Source organism: Podarcis cretensis, assembly GCF_951804945.1.
Source record: "Podarcis cretensis genome assembly, chromosome: 6".
NCBI classification, from domain to species: domain Eukaryota; kingdom Metazoa; phylum Chordata; class Lepidosauria; order Squamata; family Lacertidae; genus Podarcis; species Podarcis cretensis.
Genome location: NC_137175.1, coordinates 22,546,894 through 22,571,840, shown reverse-complemented (window position 1 = coordinate 22,571,840; position 24,947 = coordinate 22,546,894). Strand labels below are relative to the sequence as shown.

General features: G+C 46.3%; 1 protein-coding gene across 1 annotated transcript; it reads left to right on the top strand.

Moving 5' to 3' along the window:
- Positions 1 to 1,794: 1,794 nt before the first annotated feature.
- On the top strand, positions 1,795 to 19,713 carry SLC2A10 (solute carrier family 2 member 10). The gene is made up of 5 exons (XM_079979357.1): positions 1,795 to 2,262; positions 12,018 to 13,397; positions 16,199 to 16,321; positions 18,105 to 18,240; positions 19,338 to 19,713. The coding sequence occupies exons 1-5, from the start codon at positions 2,259 to 2,261 to the stop codon at positions 19,435 to 19,437; spliced, it is 1,743 nt and encodes a 580-aa protein (XP_079835483.1). The 5' UTR covers positions 1,795 to 2,258; the 3' UTR covers positions 19,438 to 19,713.
- The last annotated feature ends 5,234 nt before the right edge of the window (positions 19,714 to 24,947 follow it).

Genomic DNA, 24,947 nt, shown 5'->3' with positions numbered 1-24,947 from the left:
CCATTTCCCAACCCCCATTTTCCCCCAATTTGCTTCTGAAGTTTGAAGTTGGGCGGGTGAAATAGAAATATGGAAAAAGCTCCTGGGTTTTGTTTCCAGTTTTTCAGGTCCCTTGCCAGGCCTTCACATCTCAAGGGCTGGCTTAATACATTTTGGTGCCTGAGTTGGACAATACAAAGTACAGTATTACCTCGGGTTACATACACTCAGGTTACATACGCTTCAGGTTACAGACTCCGCTAACCCAGAAAGTGCTTCAGGTTAAGAACTTTGCTTCAGGATGAGAACAGAAATCGTGCTCCAGTGGCACGGCGGCAGCAGGAGGCCCCATTAGCTAAAGTGGTCTTCAGGTTAAGAACAGTTTCAGGTTAAGTACGGACCTCCGGCATGAATTAAGTACTTAACCTGAGGTACCACTGTACACCCCAGCCATAAAAAGTGAAACAAGAACTTTAAGATGCACTGATTGAAACATGTCCATTTGCTACTGTTGATGGTGCTCCAAATCCTCCGTCAATGGTATCACTGTTTTGCTTTGCCTTACAGCAAGGTTGGCAAAAGAACAGTGCAAAACCACAATGCTTGTTTGCTTCTCTTTAATACATTTAATCCAGTTGTTGCAATAGTGTCACATCACTTGTCTCGATTTAATGGACAGTGACTTGCAGCAATTGCTTACTTGTGTGCTGATGTGATGGATTTTATTTTCTCTGTTACCTAACAGGTTTTGCATGTTGCCCCAAGGGGGAAAGGATCTTCTTCTCCATGCTCAGAAATCTTCTTTACTAACCAAAACTAAGGGCTGGTTCACAAGGTATGTTCCCCCACACACCTGGCCAAGCAACTTAATGCTTGTGCAAATAAACATATCCACGAACCAGTCTGCTGTGTAGATACTGGCACAATTTCCATGATCCACAATGGAGGGCTGTCTGGTTCAGTGGGAAGAGCACGTGGTTTTGGCATGTGGAAGGTCTCAGGTTCAGTCCAGAAATCCTGGATAACTGCTTCTGGCCAGTGTAGAGAGTAGACAGCACCAATCACGACAGGCCAGTTGCCGGGAGAGAGCTGGCAATAAATCACACCATTCAAGTTGTAGCTAACTCTTTATTAGCAAGAACACAATCTGCACAGTCTTGGTGGGGTGTCAGGCCTAATGAGCACAGCAATTCTTCTTCAGTAGGTCTTGCACCATGAATCAGCTGCAGAGACTGAAAAGTCCCCAACTCCCCACAGCTGTCTTAAGTCCCCTCCTTTCCAGGGCTTTTTTTAAGCAACCTGAGACTCTGCCTGCATGAAGTCAACCTCTGCTCTGCGCTTTGCATGCCTCTTCTGGTTATGGGAGTGCCAGGGGGAGGGAAGATTGTTGCAGTAGGAGGGGGAGACATCAATAACTCTTCACCAGCCAGACTCACCTCTGCCCCACAGATCCCCCCCCCCACTAAGCCCTGTTACCTCTTTAGTTTCCAACACCTCCTCTCACTTTTCTCCCTTGTCTCACCACCACTTCCTTGGCCCTGACCTTTCTTCCCTTGCTGGTTCCCCAGCTGGTTCCCCCAGTGCTGTAAGGCAACATCATAAGCCCCAGTGGCATTTCCCACTCCTGCAAGGATCGGCTTTCTCTGAAAACCCGACACGCGTTTACCCCATTCACACGTGTATGCAAAACTCCTTAGGCGTGAAAGAGCCCTGAGAGTGGAAGAGGACGAAGCTCGCAAAAGGAGAAGCCGAGCTTCGCGGTTTCCCTTTGCAGGCGGAGGCTGGAGCAACAGGGCAGAGAGGGCTCTTCCCCGACGAGCTGCTGGCCAGCCTCGCCACTTGCAGGACAAACCCCCGTTTGCTCGAGAGGTTCCCCCTCCCGGCTGCAGTGGGCAGGGCTGGAGCAACGTGGCGCTGTTCGGCCCCGTCCACTAGGGAGAAGAAGAAGGGGAAAAACTTCGGAGTCCCGGAGACCCCGTAGGGGAACTTCAGCTTCTTCAGCCCCGATGGTCCGATCCTGCATCTTCCCCTCTTCCCAGAGCTGCGGGATTTCGGCGGGCGGCATATCCGTCGCTGCCCCGGCGTCCGGAGCCGCGAGCTCCCGATCCGGCGATTCCTTGCAAGCGCGACGCGGAATGCGCCTCCTTTCCAGGCTGCGACCGACGGCAGCCGAGCGCTAAACTGCTGCGCGTCTCCGGGCTTGGCTCCGGGATTTCTTTTTCGCCTGCTTGGTCAGGCCGGGAAGCAAACTTTCGAGCTGAACTCTCTCTCCCATCGCCATGGGTAAGTGCAAGATCCTCCCTGCTAGGGGACACAGAGTGGAGGGCAAAGGAGGCTGTTTTGTTTTTTCCTGGCTTGCTTCGTGGATGAAGGAGTGGAAAAGCACAGCAAACTTTTCCCACTCAACTGCTTAATTTAATATAGACATATAACAGGCCTAGAAGTTAGCTGTCTCCCTTAAGCATCTTCTTATTTTCCGTCCTATCTTCTCCCGACTCCACCCCCGTGGTGGATTAATACTGTCTATACAATGTGTATGTGGGTTTACAAGAACGCTTTAAAGAAAGATGCGCTTAGCAGAGGATTAGAAAATAATAACGGTGCTCCTCCTTCGACTTTCAGGTTTAGGGGTGAAAGGGGCTAAAAAGTAGCCAAGCATTCCACAGCTCAAAGAAAAAGCAGACATAGTTTTCCTCGTTAGGCTGTAGTCCTTAGCTCTGAAAGTCGTGGCTTTTCAGAGTAAGTAGAGCTGTTCTACCTATGTATATTTATTTGGGAGTCTGCTCTGTTAAATTCAGAAGAACTTACTTCTGAGTAAGCATGCAAGTCCTGAACATTTTTACTTGAAAAGTTGTCCTGCTAAAGGTCATGGGCCTTACTTCCAAGTAAATATGAACAAGCAGGAGAAAGCCAATTTAATGGTACGTTCTTTGCAGAATTAAACAACTCTCTGATACTTGCCCAAGCAAAGTGAGACCTCTGTTGTGCTTAGCATTCAGTCTGCATGTTTGTTTAGCAATGGAGTCCCTAAGAAGGTTAGATAGCGCCTTGTCTGCTTCCTTCTGGCAAATCCTGCAGCCAAGTTGATGTCAAACTATTGCTCTGCTTTCATTTGGACCACATGGGGGGGGGAGGGTGGTCTTGTCATCTGAGCAGCCAAGGACTTACTCTGGGGAGGCCACTTTGGTGCTGCTAACAGAGCGGTTTGACTCCTGGAGGTGCACTCCATTGCATCTTCAGACAGACGGATGCCAACAACTTCTTGGAACATTGAAACCAGAATGAATTTTGGTGCATGCACTGATGGTGCCATTCTTTATTTCAAGTTGGTACATCAGTTTGAATCCCCTCTCCATGGCTGGAGGAAAATTCAAAATAGCATCCAGTATCTTTCTGGAAGTCCGGAAAGGTTGAGAGAGATGGGTGTACATGTTCAGGACAGCATTCTGCATTTCAAGTGGAAAAAACCCAAAACAAAACCCAGATGCATCCACACCTGTTTTCAGGGGGAGTGGGGAGAGGAAATATTCAAAGCATGTTACATACTTCATTCCCAACTTACGGGGCAATCCTAAACATGTTTATTCAGAAGTAAGGCTCACAAAATTCAATGGGACTTAGGGAGCTGTTGGTGGCCAGGTCTGGGGAGGCAAATCGCTGCACCTACCTGGACCCCCGATGCTGTTACAGGGTCAATGAAACCCAGGACAGCTCTTTCCAGACTTTTTCCTGTCTGCCAGCAATAAGGATCCTGCCTTATGCAGCACATCCACCCACTCACACATTCCGTAAGCAGGAGGAGGAGCTGTTTGCTAGCAGTGATGTGGAAAACTAACACAGGTCAGTAGAGCTGTTGGACGGGTGTACTTCTGCCCAATCCACACACGCACCCCAAGCCCAGCACAAAGGGAGTTTGGTTTGTTCTGTCATACTTTAGGAATAGGATTGTGCATAGGGTTACATCCTTTCAGAAGGACTGCAATATTGGGGTTGGATTTAGGAGATTAGAGCTAAATCAAGAAACTGTGTGGAGATTTTATTCTGAACATTTTATTCTGTTCTGCTGTGTGTGCATGCAGAGAGAGAGAGAGAGAGAGAGAGAGGCGCTTGTACTTGCCACTCGCTCCAAGCTTTATGGGTAGGTTGGCTGTAAATCTCAGTACAGTGGTACCTCTGGTTAAGAACTTAATTCGTTCTGGAGGTCCGTTCTTAACCTGAAACTGTTCTTAACCTGAAGCACCACTTTAGGTAATGGGGCCTCCTGCTGCCGCGGCATGATTTCTGTTCTCATCCTGAGGTAAAGTTCTTAACCCGAGGTACTACTTCCGGGTTAGCGGAGTTTGTAACCTGAAATGTTTGTAACCCGAATTCTTTGTAACCCAAGGTACCACTGTAGTCCTTAGAACAGTGATGGCCAAGCTCGGCCCTCCAGCTGTTTTTGGACTACAACTCCCATCATCCCTAGCTAACAGGACCAGTGGTCAGGGATGATGGGAACTGTAGTCCCAAAACATCTGGAGGGCCAGGTTTGGACTTGCCGATCAGAAGGTTGGCGGTTCGAATCCCTGCAATGGGGTGAGCTCCCGTTGTTCGGTCCCTGCTCCTGCCAACCTAGCAGTTTGAAAGCACTTCAAAGTGCAAGTAGATAAATAGGTACCGCTCTGGCGGGAAGGTAAACGGCGTTTCCGTGTGCTGCTCTGGTTCTCCAGAAGTGGCTTAGTCATGTTGGCCACATGACCCGGAAGCTGTACGCCGGCTCCATCAGCCAATAAAGCGACATGAGCGCCACAACCCCAGAGTCAGTCACGACTGGACCTAATGGTCAGGGGTCCCTTTACCTTACCTTAGAACAACTCTGAAATGCCAAAATAGATGGAAACTTCTGAAACAAGCATGTGCCCGTTTATAGTCCAGAAAAAGCAGGGCCAGCACTCTATAGCAGAGGCTGGTTTAGGGAAGCACAGCTGGTTTGCCCACTGTCATGGGACCAGCTGGGGAACCACCAAGGAAAGAATTCTCAGAGCCAGGGGATTGGTGGTGGGACAACAATGTGTGGTTAAAGGGAGAAGACTGGGAAAAGGAGGTGTAGGGGTCAGAAGCTGAAGAGGTAACAGGGCTCAATGAGCAGGAAAAGTCTGTGGCAAAGGGAAGTCCAGAAGCAGAAGCAAGAGAGGAGGGAAACCAAGAGGCAGAGAGGAGTCAGGTTGGTGAAGAAGCACAAGTATCTCAGTCTTCTGCTGCAACAAGCTTCTCCCCATCCCCCCGCCCAATCTCCCAGAACCAGAAGATACATGAAGTGGGAGAAGCAAAGGCAGACATGCAGACAGTCTCAGATTGCTTGGGAACAACAGGGAGAGGAGGAGACTTCAGCAGTTATGGGAAAGTGGGGACCCTCAGTCTCCACAACTGCCTCACAGGGGCAAGACCTATTGAAGAAGAGTTGCTGCATTCATTTGGCCGATCCTGAGCCGATCCTGTTTTTCTAAGAAATAATTAATTTCACCTGCTCCATGTGATTTGCTGCTGGCTCGCTCCTGGCACCATCACTGGGCTCTGAGTCAAGAGGACGTTGTAGGGGGCGCTGCAACAATGACGAACAGCAGAAGGCGAGAGGCAGGGGGCGCCGGATTTTGGCGTCACACGAGGCACCACTGAAATTTTAAAGGCCAAAGTCTGCCAGTGTTTGTGGGCTTCCCCATAGACATCTGCCTGGCCCCTGGATAGGACTTTGGTTTGATCTTCACGTTTTTATGGACTCCTGCCACAGACTTCATGGGGATCTTCACTATAGCTTTGCCAATTATCTCCCCAATCTCTCTTTCTCCCACTTTCCTCTTAATACACTGACTGATTTGTGAGTACCAGGCTGCATGTTAATCAAAGCTCACCAAACATTAGCAGCCAGTAAAGCAATGGAAATTAGAGGAGGATCTAATTGAATCAGTCACGGCATTCGCAGCAGCGCTGTATGTGCCTAATACAGTTTGCAGGTAGGAACTAATGAACCGTCCCAGTTTTCTGCAAAGCTCTTTTACTCTCCCTGAATAAATATTGCTTCTAATTGGCTACCTATAGACAAGAAATGTTTGCGGCAGCATAGGCAGCTGTACAGATGGCAGAATTTTTGCAGTGTTATGTCAGGAGGGGAATAACAAATAGAGGTAAGGCACTAAAAATAGCTTCATAAATGCAAATCTACTTATTTAACAACAACATAATAACATGAGATAACAGACTGTGCCAAATGTATTCAAGACTGTAACTATCGTTCCACCATGAGAAATGTTTTCAATATTATTTCCAAAATATTTGCACTCTTTTGGACAGCATATTGAAGACAAAGGGTATTATTGTTCTTAAAGAGATAAAAAACAACAACTTCCCAGCCTAAAGCCATTGAAAGAGTGAACACAGAATGAAACACAAGCTCTATGGTCTGTAAAGTTACTCAAACAAGCTCTGAAACAATAAAACCATCCACAAACATTCTGAAACCAATAAGCAATTTCATCAGATGAACGACAGAGTTACACGTCAGGGAAAGCCTTCCTAAACAAATATGTCTTCAATAGACACCTAAACACCACCACGCTGGGCACCTGGCTGATTTCACCTGGTGATTGACTCCAGAGGGCTGGAACTGCAACACTAAAAGCCCAGTTTCTAGTGCACCTGCTATGTGGCATATGATATTCTCAGCAATGCCTCTTCTGAGGAGTGCAGTTACTGGACAGGATAAGGCAGTCCCTTAGATATCCTGGGCTACTCCTAAATTGTTTTGGTCTTTAAATACTAAATGCACTAAAACCTTGAACTGCCCCAGTAACATATTGGCAGCCTGTGCAGCTCTTTTAGCAGAGATATTCTATGGTGTCCACAGGGTATTCCAGGCAGCAATCTAGCTGCAGCATTCCACAACAGCTGCAGCTTGCAGGTTAAGCCCAAGAGAAGCCCAACGTGGAGTGTGTTGCAGTAATCCAGGTTTGAGATTACCAGTGCCAAGATCACAGTGGCCAAGCTATCTCGGCCCAGGAATGACTATAGCTGTCTTTCCAACTGAAGCTGGCAAAAGGCAGTCCCAGCCACTAAGACTACCTGTGTCTCAAGTGACAAAGATGAATCTAGGACATGGGTAAGCAAACTAAGGCACGGGGGGCGGATCCAGCCCTATTGCATTCTAAGCCTGGCCTGCGCATGGTCTGGGAATCAGCGTGTTTTTACATGAGTAGAATGTGTCCTTTTATTTAAAATGCATCTCTGGGTTATTTGTGGGGCATAGGAATTCGTTCCATTTTTTTTCTTTCTTCAAAATATAGCCTGGCCCCCCACAAGGTCTGAGGGACAGTGAACTGGCCCCCTGCTGAAAAAGTTTCCTGACCCCTGATCTAGGAGCACCCCTGGTTCCTTCAGAACACCCAGACCCATTCCGTCAGAGAGTAAGCCTGCAATCTAGTGTACCAGAGCCCTTCTGGTTTCCATGGGACAAACCTATCAGCAAATAGGTATACAATGTAACTTTTAAGTGTTGTGCAAAAAAAGAGGAAAGCTTTGTTTTGCAGATTCTACCTGACATTGTAGCTTCTTTCAAAGAGTGGTATCTGATAGTGTACATCTGCTGAAGAATGGAATCCTACCATGGAATAGGAGAGGGAGGCAATATCTGGTGATTCACCCTTCGTTCTGCATTCTCTTGAATGCCCCCATCTGCTCCAGAGGGTTAGAGGACACCAGCAGACTGACACTGTTGGATCCCGCTCAATAGTAGTAGTTCAACAAACAAAAGAGCTGACACCAGGTACTGCGTACCTGCTGTCTCAAAAGTGCACAGCGGTCCACATAGCACTGGCAATTACTTGGTTGGAGCAATGTGCCAAGAGTGCTGTAGCCATTGTAGTGTCATCAGTGATGGTGCAGTAATAATCTCTTTTAATGGTGCAGGTAATGGTTGGCAGTGTACTCCACCTTGACATAAGCTGCTGCTGCTATATATAGTGCGGTATATGAGTGCATTCTGCATGCTATCATAAGACTGTGCTGCCAGCAGCTTTCTGGGAGTCTTTGCCAGGTACACCTGGGACCTTCTGCATGCCAATCAGACCTGGGACCTTCTTTGCCAGCTCCACCTGGGACCTTCTGCATGCCAGTGGCGTGTGGCTAGTGGACTAGTGGGACTAGGCTAGTCCCCTAAATGTTCCTGATAAATTAAGAGTATTAAGGTTATAAGGTTTTGAATAAACATACACAAATTTATTGATTGTTAACATAATAGACAGATGATTTAAGGATCTTGAAAATTGGATAATATGCAGAGAATAATATGTGTTGAAAAATCAGAGAGAGGAACTGAGGGAAGTCTCGGGGGGGAGGGTTCCTTTTGGGGGAGGGGGAGGGGAAAATGGGGGGGAATGAAAAGAAGATGATATGTTTCGATAATTTGTTATGTTGAAATTCTCAAAAAAAAAAAACTTTTAAAAAAGAGTATTAAAGTAATAAGACCTGGTGCCTCCTTCCCAAATCTTGGGAAGCGTCTGCCTGGCTTAGGGAGGGAGGTGTGATGCTCCAACCAAGAACCCTCCTGCCACCTTCCCCGACCCTGCCTGGCTTTGGGAAAGAGGCAGGAGGGCTCCTGTTATGTACTGAGTTGAATAGGATCCAAAAGGCAGCAGTCTGATTGGTCCTAGAACAATAGGGTCCAGAATGCAGCAGTCTGATTGGTCCTAGAACAATAGGATTCAGAATGCAGCAGTCTGATTGGTCCACAGGAGCCACCCAATCCAGCTCCAGGTGGAAGTGAATCCGCAACCAGATTGGCCTACAGGAGAATCCCGGAATTAGCCAATCGCATGGGGCCCTTTGTGTAAATAATGTATATAAAGCAGACATTCCGAGGGAACTTCCATTCCTCCTCACCACTATGAGCTGAATAAAGAGCATGAAATCCACTCTCGACTCCAAGAATATTTCAGCTCTATTATCATTTCAGATGCCTGGCACCTCCTTGCCAAAGACCTGGAAGCTTTTGCCCCACTTAGGGAGGGAGGCACGATGCTCATGCTCGCAGTGTCAGCCCCCCATCCCCATTGCCCTCGCAAGCAATGCTCCCTGACTGTTCCCATACAAAAATAAATAAATCACTGCATGCTGCTGGCTACAGCCCTTCCCCAAACAGAAGCCTGTGGTAGGCAGGACTCTTGTGTTTTTGTCACGGAAAAGGGTTTGAAATGTCCCTGATGAAACTAGCCATTAATGAGGCTCCTGTGCATTTGGGCAGGATTAGACATGGGATCATAGAACTGACGTCGTGTGCTGGAACGAAGCGTGGCAATGAGATGAGTTGATGCAGGAGGGTAAGCATGGCTAAGTGCCCAGAGGTCTGTTTTCAGCTTCATGGAGAATATATTAGACAAAGCGCCAGTCATTTTGTTTACCTGAAAGAATTCCTAGCAGGTAGGAGGAAGTTTGCTGTTCTGTGTACTGAAAGCTGTAACAGTAACGCATACCCACAAAGACATATGTAGGACTCTCCTGGCTGGCAAGCAGTTGACAGCTGAAAGTGAGGCAGCAGAACTGAAACACCCTACAGGGGAATAGGACTGGCTGGTCTGGCCTTCATCACTGTCACCCAGAAGGTTTTGCATTTGCAAAAATAGTCTCGTGCTGTTCCCAGCATTTTTAAAGTACAACTTTGTGGCAGGGAAGAAGAGAGGGACTTGCATGGCTCAGAGAGTCATCTGGGTGAGACAGAAACATTTGCCACATGGAGATGACTTCAAAATATCTCCCTGTGGCAGCCATCTCCACATGTTAAGCATTCATTGTGTGTCTCACTGTGTGTTCTAGGGATTTTCACCCAGTTCATGTGATGAGCTGCTGAACGTCCACAGTTTGCTACATGGAGGCAGAATCCACAGACAGCAAGCCCAAAGCGACTTCCACACGTCACTCATTTTATGAATTAAGGCTTTTAGGAAAGAGGCAAAGGCTGTTCACTGTATGGCAGGGGCTTTTCAGACAAGATGTTCCTAATATGTGACACCCGTAGTCTCATTATTTTAAAAGCTTGCTTGTGCTAATAATATTTAGGAATGCTAATGCTTAGCATTTCTGTAGTGCTTTAGATAATGCCATTGCATTCACATAGCACTTTGTGTAAGTTAATCTCTGCAACTCCTACAATAACCCTGTGAGGAAGTCCATATTTCATATATGGGCTGAAAGGAGGGAGCTCAGCTTAGACCAATCAGTGGCAGAGAAAATATTGAATCTGGACTTCCTGATCTACAGCTAAATCTGCCTATGCAACCTCTGATGTGTACTGAATTTTTCCCTATTAAGAGATTCCTGCCTCCTGCACCTGCTTTAGCAAGGATGCTTCTGTCTGGATTAATTAACCTAATTAGATTTGTGTTAAATTGGTAATACAATTACTGTGTGTTGAAGTTCAATATTCAGTTTCATTTTCTTAGCTGGTCCCAATCCAGCTAAAGTTTACTACGACTTGATTGGAAACAATGAGACTGGTGTGGATTGATGCCTGGGAATCCTGTGTTTGTTGTTGTTTAGTCGTTTAGTCGTGTCCGACTCTTCGTGACCCCATGGACCAGAGAACGCCAGGCACCTCTGTCCTCCACTGCCTCCCGCAGTTTGGTCAAACTCATGCTGGTAACCTCGAAAACACTATCCAACCATCTCGTCCTCTGCCGTCCCCTTCTCCTTGTGCCCTCCATCTTTCCCAACATCAGGGTCTTCTCCAGGGAGTCTTCTCTTCTCATGAGGTGGCCAAAGTACTGGAGCCTCAGCTTCACAATCTGTCCTTCCAGTGAGCACTCAGGGTTGATTTCCTTCAGTATGGAGAGGTTTGATCTTCTTGCAGTCCATGGGACTCTCAAGAGTCTCCTCCAGCACCATAATTCAAAAGCATCAATTCTTCGGCGATCAGCCTTCTTTATGGTCCAGCTCTCACTTCCATACATCACTACTGGGAAAACCATAGCTTTAACTATACGAACCTCTGTTGGCAAGGTGATGTCTCTACTTCTCAAGATGCTGTCTAGGCCTGTCATTGCCCTTCTCCCAAGAAGCAGGCGTCTTTTAATTTCGTGGCTGCTGTCACCATCTGCAGTGATCATTGACCCCAAGAAAGTAAAATCTCTCACTACCTCCATTTCTTCCCCTTCTATTTGCCAGGAGGTGATGGGACCAGTGGCCATGATCTTCGCTTTTTTGATGTTGAGCTTCAGACCATATTTTGCACTCTCCTCTTTCACCCTCATTAAAAGGTTCTTTAATTCCTCCTCACTTTCTGCCATCAAGGTTGTGTCATCTGCATATCAGTAGCATGTTGGACGCCTTCCGACCTGAGGGGCTCATCTTCCAGCGTCATATCTTTTATATGCCTGTTGTCTTTGTCCATGGAGTTTTCTTGGCAGGGATACTGGAGTGGCTTGCCGGTTCCTCCTCCAGGTGGATCACATTTGGTCAAAACTCTCCACTATGACCTGTTCATCTTGGGTGCCCTGCTTGGCATAGTTCATAGCTTCTCTGAGTTCTTCAAGCCCCTTCGCCACGGCAAGGCAGTGATCCTGTGTTTACTTTATGAAAAACAATTGGACCAATATTCCATTTTTAATGTGGTGGCTTTATTGGTGCTGTGCTAATTTTAAAAGCAGAAAAAATATCCTTCCAGGGGTCAGCAGAGCATGTTACTAGTTACAGACTACAAGTTCAAATGGACTAACTGTGACTAAACAAACACTCTGTTGACTTATTAAGGAAGATAGCATCTTGTTTGCTAAAAGAACAGGGCACATGCTCATAAAGCGCTTGAGATACTAATTTTGTTTGTGCAGAGAGTGACTGAAGCTGTATATTGCTAGGCTTTAGTATATTGTTTGCTTAAGGAACAGGTCCGCACATTTGTTTGCACATGCAGATCTTAAAAGTTCTGTTTTATACACACACACACAGAGATTCCTATTTCCTGTAAAGGTGGATGAGAAACACCCTGAAACCTCATGAGTGCTCTTCTTTCTTTACAGGACATGCACTGCTGGTTCTCCTGTTATCTTCAACCGTCTCACTCCTTGGTGGGCTGATTTTTGGTTATGAACTTGGAATTATCTCAGGGGCCTTGCTGCAGCTACAAGTGGAGCTCCGTCTTAGCTGTTTTGAACGGGAAGTCCTTGTGAGTTCCTTGATCATTGGGGCTCTCTTGGCTTCTCTGGTTGGCGGGATCTTCATTGACCACCAGGGAAGACGCAAAGCAATATTGGCCAGCAATGCCATTCTGTTGTGCGGCAGTCTCGTCCTTACACTCTCCGGGTCGCTTGTTTGGCTGGTGTGCGGACGCGTGACCGTAGGCTTCGCCATCTCTTTATCCTCTATGGCATGCTGCATATATGTCTCGGAAATGGTGGCTGCCCATCAACGAGGGGTGCTGGTTTCCCTCTACGAAGCTGGCATCACCGTGGGCATCTTACTTTCCTATGCCCTGAATTACGTCTTTGCGGACACTGCCGAGGGCTGGCGGTACATGTTTGGCTTGGCCATTGGCCCGGCAGTCGTTCAGTTCCTCAGCATCCTGTTCCTCCCAAAGAACTCTGTGAAGTTAAACGTTTGCTACAGCGAGACTAGCAAAAGCCTCATTCAGCAGCAAAAGAATGACGACGTCATGCTGCCACCAGGCCCTAGGGAGAAGAGTTACTCTTTCGTGGACCTTTTCCGCTCCAAGGATAACATGAGAAGCCGAACTCTGGTTGGCCTAGGATTGGTGCTCTTTCAGCAGTTCACAGGGCAACCCAACATCCTTGGCTATGCTTCCACCATCTTCCGCTCAGTGGGCTTTCAGAGTGATTCCTCTGCTGTCCTGGCTTCCGTCGGCCTGGGGGTGATGAAGGTCATTGCGACTGTTGTTGCAATGGCTTTTGCAGATAGGGCTGGCAGAAGAGTGCTGCTGATGGCTGGCTGCATAGTGATGGCCTTTTCGGTGACTGCTATCGGCCTGACCAGCTGCTCTGTTTCATTAGAGATGGCCAAAGACTGTGAAACGCTCCCAGGTTCAAATGCCACTTCGTTCAGCTCAGCTCATCTCCCTGGAAAGTCACTGTCCTCCCATCCAGCTATGTCTTACTCCCTGCTGGCATCAGGTGGCAGTGAAATGCAAATGGAATCGACTTCAGCCATCATGAAGCCCATAGACTTGACCAGGACTCTTGCCACCCACAGAAAAGGAGAGAGGATGACAAACACTCCACACACCGGGCAGACCCATTTTCTCAATCAGTCCGATAAAGGAAAGGGACAAGATACCAGCTCATCTTTGGGCAATGCTCCTTCAAAGGAACACCTGCTTCTAAACTGGATCACACTGCTAAGTTTGATGGCTTTTGTGAGTGCATTCTCAATTGGATTTGGACCAAGTAAGTGAATTCCCTTTGCTTTCACATTCCTACCTAATTCAGCCCACCCGTCTGCATGGACCTGACTGTGTGTGAATGTGCTTCTGCCTTGACCAAGCAGCTGTGGGCACCAAAATTGAATGAGTACAGTAAAAATAAAATATAAGGATCCCATAAATGTGTCTTGTTACTAAGCACCCCCTGAGCCTTTTACTTGCCTCCTGATATTTGCTCATAAGAGGGGTCACTCCTATGAGTTAACAGCAACCTTGTAAAAGAAAAATTGCAAGCTAGAAGCATTTCCTTCTGCTTTCTTCTCCCCTGCTACCCCGGTCACTCCATTGCCCATCTCCCGTAATCTTACTAGGTCTTCTTCCTCCACTGCTTTTTAAAACATTCACCAGCTGGGAATGTTTGGCTGGGAATGAACACCTAAACCAGGCTTCCTCAACCTCGACCCTCCAGATGTTTTTGGCCTACAATTTGCATGATCCCTAGCTAGCAGGACCAGTGGTCAGGGATGATGGGAATTGTAGTCTCAAAACATCTGGAGGGCCGAGGTTGAGGAAGCCTGACCTAAGCTGACTCTAACCATTACTCCTCATCTTCATTTACCCGCATAGGTGAAGCTGATAGATGCCAAACATGGCTAGAGCTGGTTCATGAGGCACTTCATGGAAGCTGATCAGGTGAAGCAGGTATAGAGCACTCTGCAATCTGATTGGCTGTTGGGCTGGCAAAGTGGAGAGCTTTGTCTCTCCTTTGCCAGTTCAGTCAGCTGTGGAGTAAGTGGCTTAAGTTCCTCTCTGGCTAGTATAGAAGTCGATTGGGCTGGCAAAGCAGAGTGCTCAGTTCCTGTTTCATGAATCCCAGTCGCTCCCTTAGAGGGAATTCCATGCTGCACTCACCTGTATGGAATCCCTGGCTACCAGTGGCAACCAGGCAAATGGTTAAAGACAAGACGGTTGTAGGTGGAAACTAATGTAATCAAATGCCGCACTGTGTGTAATTTTAGTGGTGTCCTCCCATTCTCACTCCCAGGATGAAGGGCAGTCAAGGAAGAGGGAAAAGGGAGTTTAAACAAAAATGCCACCCCTGGCAGCTTGCTGCAGTCTTGAGGGAGAAATACTAGGAGTGGCTCAGCCCTCTCTATGATCATTGGAGATGTCCATTGCTCCTTTTGAGCATGTGACGCTCCCTTGGACCATTGTTCCATTTAGCCTGCATTGTCTACTCCAAGATCTTGGGCAGATGCCATTCCCTGCTTTACTTGGAGTAGACAAGATCTTGGGCAAACTGGAGCAGCTGGAGATTGAACTCTGAATCTTCTGCATCCAGAGTACAGGCTCTACATTTGATATATGGGGCCATTTGCTTCCTACAACGGTTGTGGTACCTAGGACTTCTCCCCGTTGTTTCTGAAATATTTCCTTTCACCTACAACGTTCCAGGAAGTAGCAGTTCCGGCAGAATCTTATTTACATACCTGGTTAGGCAAACACCTGGAAATAATCCTTCCAAATACATATGCAAGAGTTTGGCAGGCGTGTTAATTATAATGCACACGTTCACGTGTAAAGCTTTAGGCAGTTTTCAGTGGTGGTAGGCTGCTGTAACTCGCAAGGTGACCTGAATGCATTTTGTGTGGTTGCTCCAAGCACATTCACCATAACCTCAACAAACTGGTATCCATCTTGGTCATTCAGCAGCCCTAGAAAAGGTGGGTCTAAATGGACATGGTCTTCATTTATCACTGTTTATAAAAGAGTTATTTCAAGAAAGGTGGAAGTTGAGATTGGCTGTTTTTCATTATTTGGATCTAGAAATACTACATTGGGGCAACCCAGTAAGATGGACAGGGTACAAATAATGGAATTACTACTACTACTACTACTACTACTACTACTACATGTGCAATCCATATGCTTTTTCGTAGCCTGCCCCAATATAAGACATGAGGGGCAAAACTACAGTATAAGACATGAGGGGCAAAAGATACAACCCAGAGACTGGATTGGAATTCATCTTTGTCCTCCAATTCCACATTTGTTTAACTGACTGATTTGTTTATTTTCCCCACTGATCACAAACTTGTCTAATAGCGGACCAATCTGATTTAGACAAATGAAACTTGAGGAAACCTAATAAGGTCAGAAAGTGGTTTGGAAGAATTATGACTTCCTTTTGTTTGGTGTATATACATACTTTTTTTGTCTCGTTAAAAAATGGATTTCTCAGTGCTTTCCCCCCTAGTAAAATAGGTGCCAGTACTCATCATGAAGTTGTTACAGGAAGTGCCACACTTTTTAACAACAACAAAAAAGAGGTGCCAGTACTGCGTAACCTTGAGTACCCCTTGAAAAAAAGCACTGTCTGTATGTCCCAAAAGCAACAATCCCTCTTTCAAACTGTGTGGAACTACCATGTCTCTTGTTAATGCTTAGTTGAGAATGAACCACAGTGAGCTTTGGCCTTATGTGATGTCCCTTCTCCTTAGGCACAGCTGTGAGGAAGACATCAGAAGCTTTCACTTAGCCAAGTTTAGTGTATCAACTGAACCTGGCAAACCATGGTTCATGTTAACTGGTTTATATGAAACAAGCCAAACTAAGACCAAAATTAATTTTAACCACAGTTTCTTGTGACATTTAAACGTAGTCATTGTCTTCATTCTGGTTAGTTTGAATCTTCTGTGTGTCTTTGTCGCCCCAGCAAATCCTAACTTTCCAGCTACATCCGAAGCTTTTCCCAAATTGGTTCTCTGCTGGTTGGTTTCCCTCCATCCTCACCCTGTTCCTCTGCTTTCCTTTCTCCTGCCACAGTGACGTGGCTTGTTCTCAGTGAGATCTACCCTTGCAACATACGAGGCAGAGCCTTTGCCTTCTGCAACAGCTTCAACTGGGCTGCCAATCTGCTGATCAGTCTCACATTCCTTGACCTCATTGGTATGTATGGCCATTGCTTGTGTTTGATATTCTCCACAGCAATTTGCTTCAGAGCAGGGCTGATTGCAGGTATGTGGTTAGGCTTGTATCCTGCTCCATCCTCAGTTTCTCCAGAATACATTACTAGACAGGTTAGAACATTAAACTTAGACCATAGTGGGTGACCCAGGTTCAAATCCTTACTCCGCCATGTAGCTCACCTTGGGAAGAACACCGTATGCTCCTTGGAGGGAGGGAAGCTAAATAGAAACTATAATAATACAGTGGAACCTCTGAACTAGAGTGACTCCGTTCTCAAATGTTTCGGCTCCCAAATGCCCAAAACCTGGAAGTAAGTGATCCGGTTTTTGAACGTTCCTCGGACAGAAACCTAGCTGTCGGCTAATTGGAAGCTGCGCCTCGGAACTCAAACGTATCAGAAGTTGAATGGTCTTCCAGAACAGATTATGTTTGAGTTCAAGGTTCCACTGTAACAACGGCAAATGTCTGTCTGCTGAACTGCTGTGAAGGGAGAGAACCCATCTTGAATTTTGAACCAGGTGGATGGGATGCGGCCTGCTCTCGATGATGTTATTGTCAGGAGTTCAGCCTACACTCGAGTAGGACCCTGGCAGAGACACATGCCCAACTGGCATGTTCTCTCCCTCCTGGTCAATCATTCGGGAGCTTCAAAAGCTTTCTTTCATCCTGAACATCACAGCAACCAATGCCAACCGACACCAGCACACTTAGGGATCCGCAGAGTTTGCGCATCATGCGTAATAGACCTCAGCAACTCAGCATTTTGGCGAATCTACTTTATTTACATATAAACACACACAGAGCACTGCAACATGGCTCCCTCTCTCTCTAGCATCAGAGGAAAAAACAAAGGACAATAGTCCCACTTCACGGAACACAGTAACACAAACATCCTGTCTTCATCACTTTCCAATCTGTGGAGTCAAAACATACACCGTCATGTGAAAAACAACAATCCCATGACTGCAACCATGGAGCAGGAATTCTAACATCTACACTCCCCCTGATGGAGCAGGTACATAGCTTGAGGGTACTTTTGGATCCAGTATCGTTGCTTGAGGCCTAAGTGGCCTTGGTGGCAGGGAGTGGCCCTATCTGACAGGGAAAGTCTAACTTTACAGGCAGCCTGCAATTCTGAATGACCAAAACATCTATGCCAAGAGTTGACAAACTTTGTAGGCCCATGGGATTTATGAGCAAATGCTGTGGGCACTACCCCTCCAGGTCACTTGTCTCCCCCATTGCTCCCTGCACAGAGACAGTAAGAGAGAAAATGCACAGCATACACATACAGTTCCCTTTTCCAAGATATATAGGTAAAAGTTGGATCTGGTGGAATTAATCTGAGCATTGAGAAGCACTTAGAGCTGAAAGAGGAAGCAGGAAAGAGTTTCAGTCTTTGAACTTCCTGCTTCAGCTCTTAAGTACTTTTCAGGGAAGATTAAAATTAACTACCCTCCATTTCGCCTCACAGCCCAGGGGGCAGTGAATGGGAAAAGGGCTCAAAGATTTCATGGGCATTGTGGGAACACCATTGTGCCCATGGGCACTGCCCTGGCAATCCCTGTTGAATGCTGCGAAAGATGAACCTTATTTACCTACTGGACCAAATTCCTGCCTATGTCACTGTGCTTTGTCTTGGCCCAACTGCATATTAATAAGGTAATGCACACTACTGTTCTGAGAATATACCACCCTTCATTATGTCCAAGCAAAAGTTCTGTCTTGCCACATGTTAACCATGTTTTACTACTGCTTGCAGATGCCATAGGCTTATCATGGATGTTCCTTCTCTATGGACTAGTGGGAGCAGTGGCTGTTGTGTTTGTTTACCTTTTTGTGCCCGAAACCAAAGGACAGACTCTAGAAGAGATAGACCAGCAGTTCTCAAAGAAACGGTAAGCCCTTCCACCTGCCTTGTCCCACCCCCTGGCCCTGGGACTCCTCATAAGGAAACTGGTCCTGGAGAAAGAACTGTGAGGGGAGAGACTCCATCAGGCAAGGCCTCCTTCCATCTGTCTAGCTCCATCCTCTTGTCTCTGCTTCTCAATTTGTATTGTATTATTTTATGTACTGTAGCTTGCCGTTGTTTTATTGATTATAGTTTAGAAATTATTTATTGTAACTGTTGAGTGGATTTCTGTTTAACTTTCATATGTTGCTGTTATTATTTAACACTATTCTAATGATTGTTGAATGTTACTTTTTTATGTAAGTTGCCTGTTTTAAAGTTATGTTTCATTATCACATTTTTGTATTGCATTAGAATCAGGGGTCAGCAAACTTTTTCAGCAGGGGGCCGGTCCACTGTCCCTCAGAGCTTGTGGAGGGCCAGACTATATTTTGAAGGGGAAAAAATGGAACTAATTCCTATCCCCCACAAATAACCCAGAAATGCATTTTAAATAAAAGGACACATTCTACTCATGTAAAAACACACTGATTCCCAGACAGTCTGTGGGCCAGATTTAGAAGGCGATTGGGCCGGATCCAGCCCCGGGGCCTTAGTTTGCCTACCCATGTATTAGATTGTTATAAGATGTACATTTTTTGTTTCTTCAGCTTGTAAACCGCCTTGAGTATTGTAAAGTAGAAAGACGGTATACAAATTAAAAATGATGGTGATGTTGTTTACTTGTTGCACAGCTTGGTCTACAATAGGAGTCAATGCCTACACTGGTTTAGACATATGTACACAGGACTAGGCTATCAGCAGTTGTGGCTTCTAGTCATGATGGCTGTATTCTACCTCCATCGATGGAGGCTGTTTGGATACCATTTGCTGGGCACCATGAGTGGGAAGAGTCCTGTTCAAGTGAGGTCCTCTTTGTGGGCATCTGGTTGAGCATTTTGAAAACCAATTCCTGAACTAAATGTGCCATTGGGCCCTTATGCTCTTACAGTCATTGCAAGACTCTTTGAAATCATGTTGCTGGGAACATTTGGGGGATATGCGCATGAACCATCCGCACTGATCTCTCTCGTTGTTTTGCAGGTTCCTGCAAAGGGGCACATTTGGGCAAAAATTGTGGAACAGAGGAGAAATCCGAGTGCGTGCTCATTACCAAAGAGTGGACCATCCTAGTGCCTCCTGAGAGATAAGGCAGGCATGTTGCCACTTGTGCAACTTTCTACACTGTTGGAAGTGTTATGAGGACTTGCCCGAAGCCAAGGGTCCTGGATAATTCCTTGAAAGTTCTGCGATTCATTTGGGTGACAGCACAGGGTTGCTGTTTTATGTGTTTTGTTGTGCATAGAACCTAGAAATGTTCATCCCTTGGTATCCTGGAGGAACCTTAGCTGATGTTCCCCCAGCAGTTTGAAAAGACTTTTATAAAAAACACTGATAAATAAAGCATAAATGGGGATAACAGGACTCTTGCTGTGTCTCACTGTGGAAAGAATGAATATCTTAAAACTTGATGCACCACCCATTTATACTGAAATATGTGGGTCTGTATTTAGCCTTGATAGAAATTAACACCAATTTGACTTCTAGTGCTTTTGTAGAAAAGAAAGAAAGAAAGAAAAAAGAATTTAAATTTTTCTCCAGCCTTTACAAATTATGATTTGGATGGGAGCTGTTGCAAAGACCTTGTAAGGTTAGTGATGTTGAAGCATGCTTATATCTACTCAGCCTCACTAGCAAAGCTCTAGTCAGGCACTCTGTATCCACTGAAACCTCCTTTCTTGATTCAGCAGGTGTTCCAGGAACACCTCCTTGCAAAATAATAAATAATAATAATAATAATAATAATAATAATAATAATAATAATTTATTATTTGTACCCCGCCCATCTGGCTGGGTTTCCCCAGCCACTCTGGGCGGCTTCCATAAAAACCAAAAATACACTAAAATATCACAGATTAAAAACTTCCCTGAACAGGGCTGCCTTAAGATGTCTTCTGAATGTCAGGTAGTTATTTATCGCTTTGACATCTGATGGGAGGGCGTTCCACAGGGCAGGCGCCACTACCAAGAAGGCCCTCTGCCTGGTTCCCTGTAGCTTTGCTTCTCGCAATGAGGGAACCGCCAGAAGGCCCTCGGCGCTGGACCTCAGCGTCTGAGCAGAATGATGGGGGTGGAGACGCTCCTTCAGGTATACTGGGCCGAAGCTGTGATTGGCATCAGTCTAAAGCACCATTAAGCAGGTCCAGGTGTCAATCAGGGTTTGTGACTTTGTGGAGGGAGTCCTTCATACATACATACTCAGTTGGCCATGGGGGATTGTTGGTGCTGTGCATACTGGGTATGTGTACACACACACACACACACACACACACACACACGTGTGCTCTGTGGGCAAGGGCTTCCTACAAACACCATTTCATTCCAGAGTACGTAAGAACCAAACCTTTATCACGGTGGTGCACCTTCTTTGTGGAGCTTCCTCTCATCACTTATGAGACAAGTGCAGTCTTTACCACCTTTGCAGAGCCTGTTGAAGACCTTCCTCTTCCAGCAAGCCTTTCAAGTGGATTTTCCCCCCTGCATTGGACTAGAAAGCGTGTTTCTGTGTTGTGTTGATTCCCTCTCCCCCCCAGCTAATTGTTTCCCATGAAACATCCTGAAGCAATTAATAAAGTAAATGAATAAATATAGCCAAGTGTGTTCTCTGAAACCCTTCATGGGTGCAGTACTGCATGAACTGAAGACTTGAATAGGGTCGGAACGGAATGCCCTTTGACTGAGACCACATTGAACTGCAGGTGCTTGATAGCTGCTCACCCCATCCAAGTCTGAGAAAGAGGCCTGGTTCTTTAAGGCAGGGACAAGTAAAAATGTTCAACCTGAATAAGCACATTCCACATTCCTTTGTAGGCAACTCTGCAGAGGCTGCCTGCAAGTGTTTGGTGGGGCCAGAAACAAAAGTGGATGTGTCTTCTAGAAAAAGAGGTGCCACAACTCACCACAAACCCCTCCCTTGTTCTCTTATAATGGCAATGGTACCCACCTGAGAGGTGCTGGAACTCAGTTCCAGCTTTTTTTGTAACCCTTGTACAGTAGGTTACATACCAGTCATGCAAAAAATCAAGTTTCAAACACACCACATCTCTCTATCTGTCCTTCCAGGCAAGCAAGATGCATTCTAGTTCCATCCAGGCATAATCACTCATGGAAGGTGTGACCTATGTACCTTTTTGTGTCCTGGAGAGGGTCCTGAGGGCCAAATGGAGAGGCCTGAATTTGGGCCACTGGGCCAAAGGTCCCCTACCCCCTGCTTCCAGGGTGGAATGGCGTAATAAGAGAGGCAAACATGGAGCTCTGGCCCTTGTTCACCGTGTGACACAAACTGATTTATGCAGGTCTCTGTGTGAATCTTACAGCATACTGCTGAGTAGACCATCAAAGAAGATCACCTATAATATGTCACGATTTTGTCTTCAGCCCTGACTTGCTTCTTGCTCTACCATCTCAGTATCTTGCCGCTCAGTAGCCTAGCTGGATATGGATTTCCTTAAAGAGAAGAAACCAAGGGCTGGTTCATTCATACATTTGGTCTCCTATCAGTTGATTATTTAAGTGCTTAACTCAAAGTGTGATTTGTCTCCAATTTGGTTTTGAGTTAATAACAAGCAATCTGCAAGGAGACCTGATAGTTAAATCTATAGCTTATTTGCAAGGGCATTCAGACAGAGACGGCTTTGTGCTACCTGAATCTGACCAGGGTTGCTTCCATGTGAATGTGTTTTTTAAAGGGTGATCCACAGACTGTCTTATAATATATTTCATAATGGATTTTTAATTTAACAAGATAGAATTTACCATACTGAAGGTGCAATTGAGGACAATACTGACAAAGGGGCCATAGGTCGCCACTGCAAATTAATTACTTTTTACAGGGATGTCTCAAAATCTGTGCTTTTGATCTTTGTGTGGTTCAAAGTCACATACCCTCCAATATTTCTCCAATGAAAATAGGGACATCCCATTCCATAATGATAAATTTACTATTTATACCCCACATATCTTATTAGGTTACCCCATCACTCTGGGCAGCTTCCAACATATGTAAATCCATAAAAAAAACATTAAACATTAAAAAAAACACCTTCCCTATGCAGGATTGCCTTCAGACTGCTCGCGGGTTGGATAACTTCATAACCTCCAATACTTCTCCAATGAAAATAGGGACCTCCTAAGGATGCGGGTGGCGCAGCGGTCTAAACCACAGAGCCTAGGGCTTGCCAATCAGAAGGTCGGCCGTTCGAATCCCTGCGACAAGGTGAGCTCCCATCGCTCGATCCCAGCTCCTGCCAACCTAGCAGTTCGAAAGCATGTCAAAGTGCAAGTAGATAAATAGGTACTGCTCCAGCGGGAAGGTAAACGGCGTTTCCATGCACTGCTCTGGTTCGCCAGAAGTGGCTTAGTCATGCTGGCCACATGACCCGGAAGCTGCGGACAAAAGCCAGCTCCCTCAGCCAGTAAAGCAAGATGAGCGCCACAACTCCAGAGTCGTCCATGACTGGACCTAATGGTCAGGGGTACCTTTACCTTTAAGGAAAAGCAGGATATTCTGGGATCAAATCAGAAACCGGGATGGCTTCTTTAAATCAGGGACACTTGGAGGGTTTGAAATCACTTTTATTGGTCCATGCAGTAACAGGAGTTCCCATTTGTCAATAACTCCACTGAGTAGGTAAGTTTTGGGTTGGGAGTGTGTGTATAGGTGGGATTTTAAGGAAAAACCAGCCTGTATACAGTACTTTAATAAAAGAACGGAAAGGCACCATAAGTCATCCCAGAGTGAGAAACTCCCAACTAATGAAAATTTAGCTCTGATCCTGCCCCCACAGTTGCTGCGAGCAGGTTGCCAGATAATGGTTACACAGGGACCTCCTGCAATCCCAGTTTCAACACCAAGCTTTGTCCACCTGATGCCCTGCAGGTGTTTTGTCTACAACTCCTCTTAGTCCCGAGTATCACGGACATTAAACATTGTGGGTGGGGTTTAAGTGGGTAGTTTCCATTTGCAGCAGCAGCTGAATGTTTAATATAGCCTGTCGTTCTGAAAACTTGACAGCACTCAACTGGGCAGCCAGTGTGGTGTAGTGGTTAAGAGTGGTAGACTCGTAATCTGGTGAACCGGGTTCACTTCTCCGCTCCTCCACATGCAGCTGCTGGGTGACCTTGGGCTAGTCACACTTCTCTGAAGTCTCTCAGCCCCACTCACCTCACAGAGTGTTTGTTGTGGGGGAGGAAGGGAAAGGAGAATGTTAGCCGCTTTGAGACTCCTTCAGCAGTGGCGTAGCGTGGGGGGTGCAGGGGGGGCCAGCCGCACCGGGTGCAACATCGGGGGGGCACGCTCGCACTCGCAGCTCTCTGCCCCTACTAAAATCCACGGGTTAGGGGGCGCAAATTACTTGCCTTGTCCCGGGTGCTGACAACCCACGCTACGCCACTGTCCTTCAGGTAGTGATAAAGCGGGATATCAAATCCAAACTCTTCTTCGGGACAAGCAAGACACATAATTTTAAATTCCGCCACTAGATGGCTCTTTGGGATTAAAGAATGGGGCCTTTTGCTGGTCACCTTTACAAACAGGCTTGCTTTGTCTGTTCAGTGAGCAGCAGCGCAGAGTCATCTAGCAGTGAGTGAGCTTTGTGTCTCTCCAGATTTTGAGTAGCTGGCTTCTCAGAGGTTCCAAAGGCTTAAAAAAGCAAGTACTGATTGTTCCATCAGGCTGCCAACGGTCTCCTTTCATATGTCAGCAGCGAAGGCAAGATATTTGAGGCTGGGCTGTGTTGGGGTAGAGGTTGCTTTTGCATGCATTCAGATATAAATGGTGGAAAAAAACCCACTTTGTTTTAGTTAGTAGTTATATCTACATCCTACCTTCCTTTTCTAACAAAAAAACAAAATAACAAAATAATGGGCAGCAGCAGTAGCCTATGGCAATTTCAAGTGTTCAGAGCAGTTTGTGAGCATGATCTAGCTGTAATACTTACAGAGCCAGGCTTTTTCAGCCGTGGCCCCGATCTGGTGGAATGCTCTGTCACAAGAGACTAGGGCCCTGCGGGACTTGACATCTTTCCGCAGGGCCTGCAAGACAGAGCTGTTCCACCAGGCCTTTGGCCAAGGCACAGTCTGAGCCCCTCCTTCTGTAATCCTCATAGAACTCTAGCCCAATGGTTGCCATTAATTTGACTCTGAATTGATTTTAGAATGAATTGATTTTAGAATGTATTTCAATTAATTGATTGTGATTTTATGTAAACTGTGTTATTTTTACTGTTGCTAGCCGCTCCGAGCCCGACTTTGGCTAGGGAGGGTGGGATATAAATAAAATTATTATTATTAAAGGTAAAGGGACCCCTGACCATTAGGCCCAGTCATGGACGACTCTGGGGTTGTGGTGCTCATCTCACTTTATTGGCCAAGGGAGCCGGCGTACAGCTTCCGGGTCATGTGGCCAGCATGACTAAGTCGCTTCTGGCGAACCAGAGCAGCACACGGAAACGCCATTTACCTTCCCACCAGAGCGGTACCTATTTATCTACTTGCACTTTGACGTGCTTTCGAACTGCATTGGTTGGCAGGAGCAGGGACCGAGCAACGGGAGCTCACCCCGTCGCGGGGATTTGAACCACCGACCTTCTGATC

Coding starts and splice junctions, on each gene's coding strand:
- SLC2A10 (XM_079979357.1), top strand. Junction 16,322..18,104: donor CACATTCCTTGACCTCATTG/GTATGTATGGCC, acceptor TACTGCTTGCAG/ATGCCATAGGCTTATCATGG. Junction 18,241..19,337: donor CAGCAGTTCTCAAAGAAACG/GTAAGCCCTTCC, acceptor GTTGTTTTGCAG/GTTCCTGCAAAGGGGCACAT.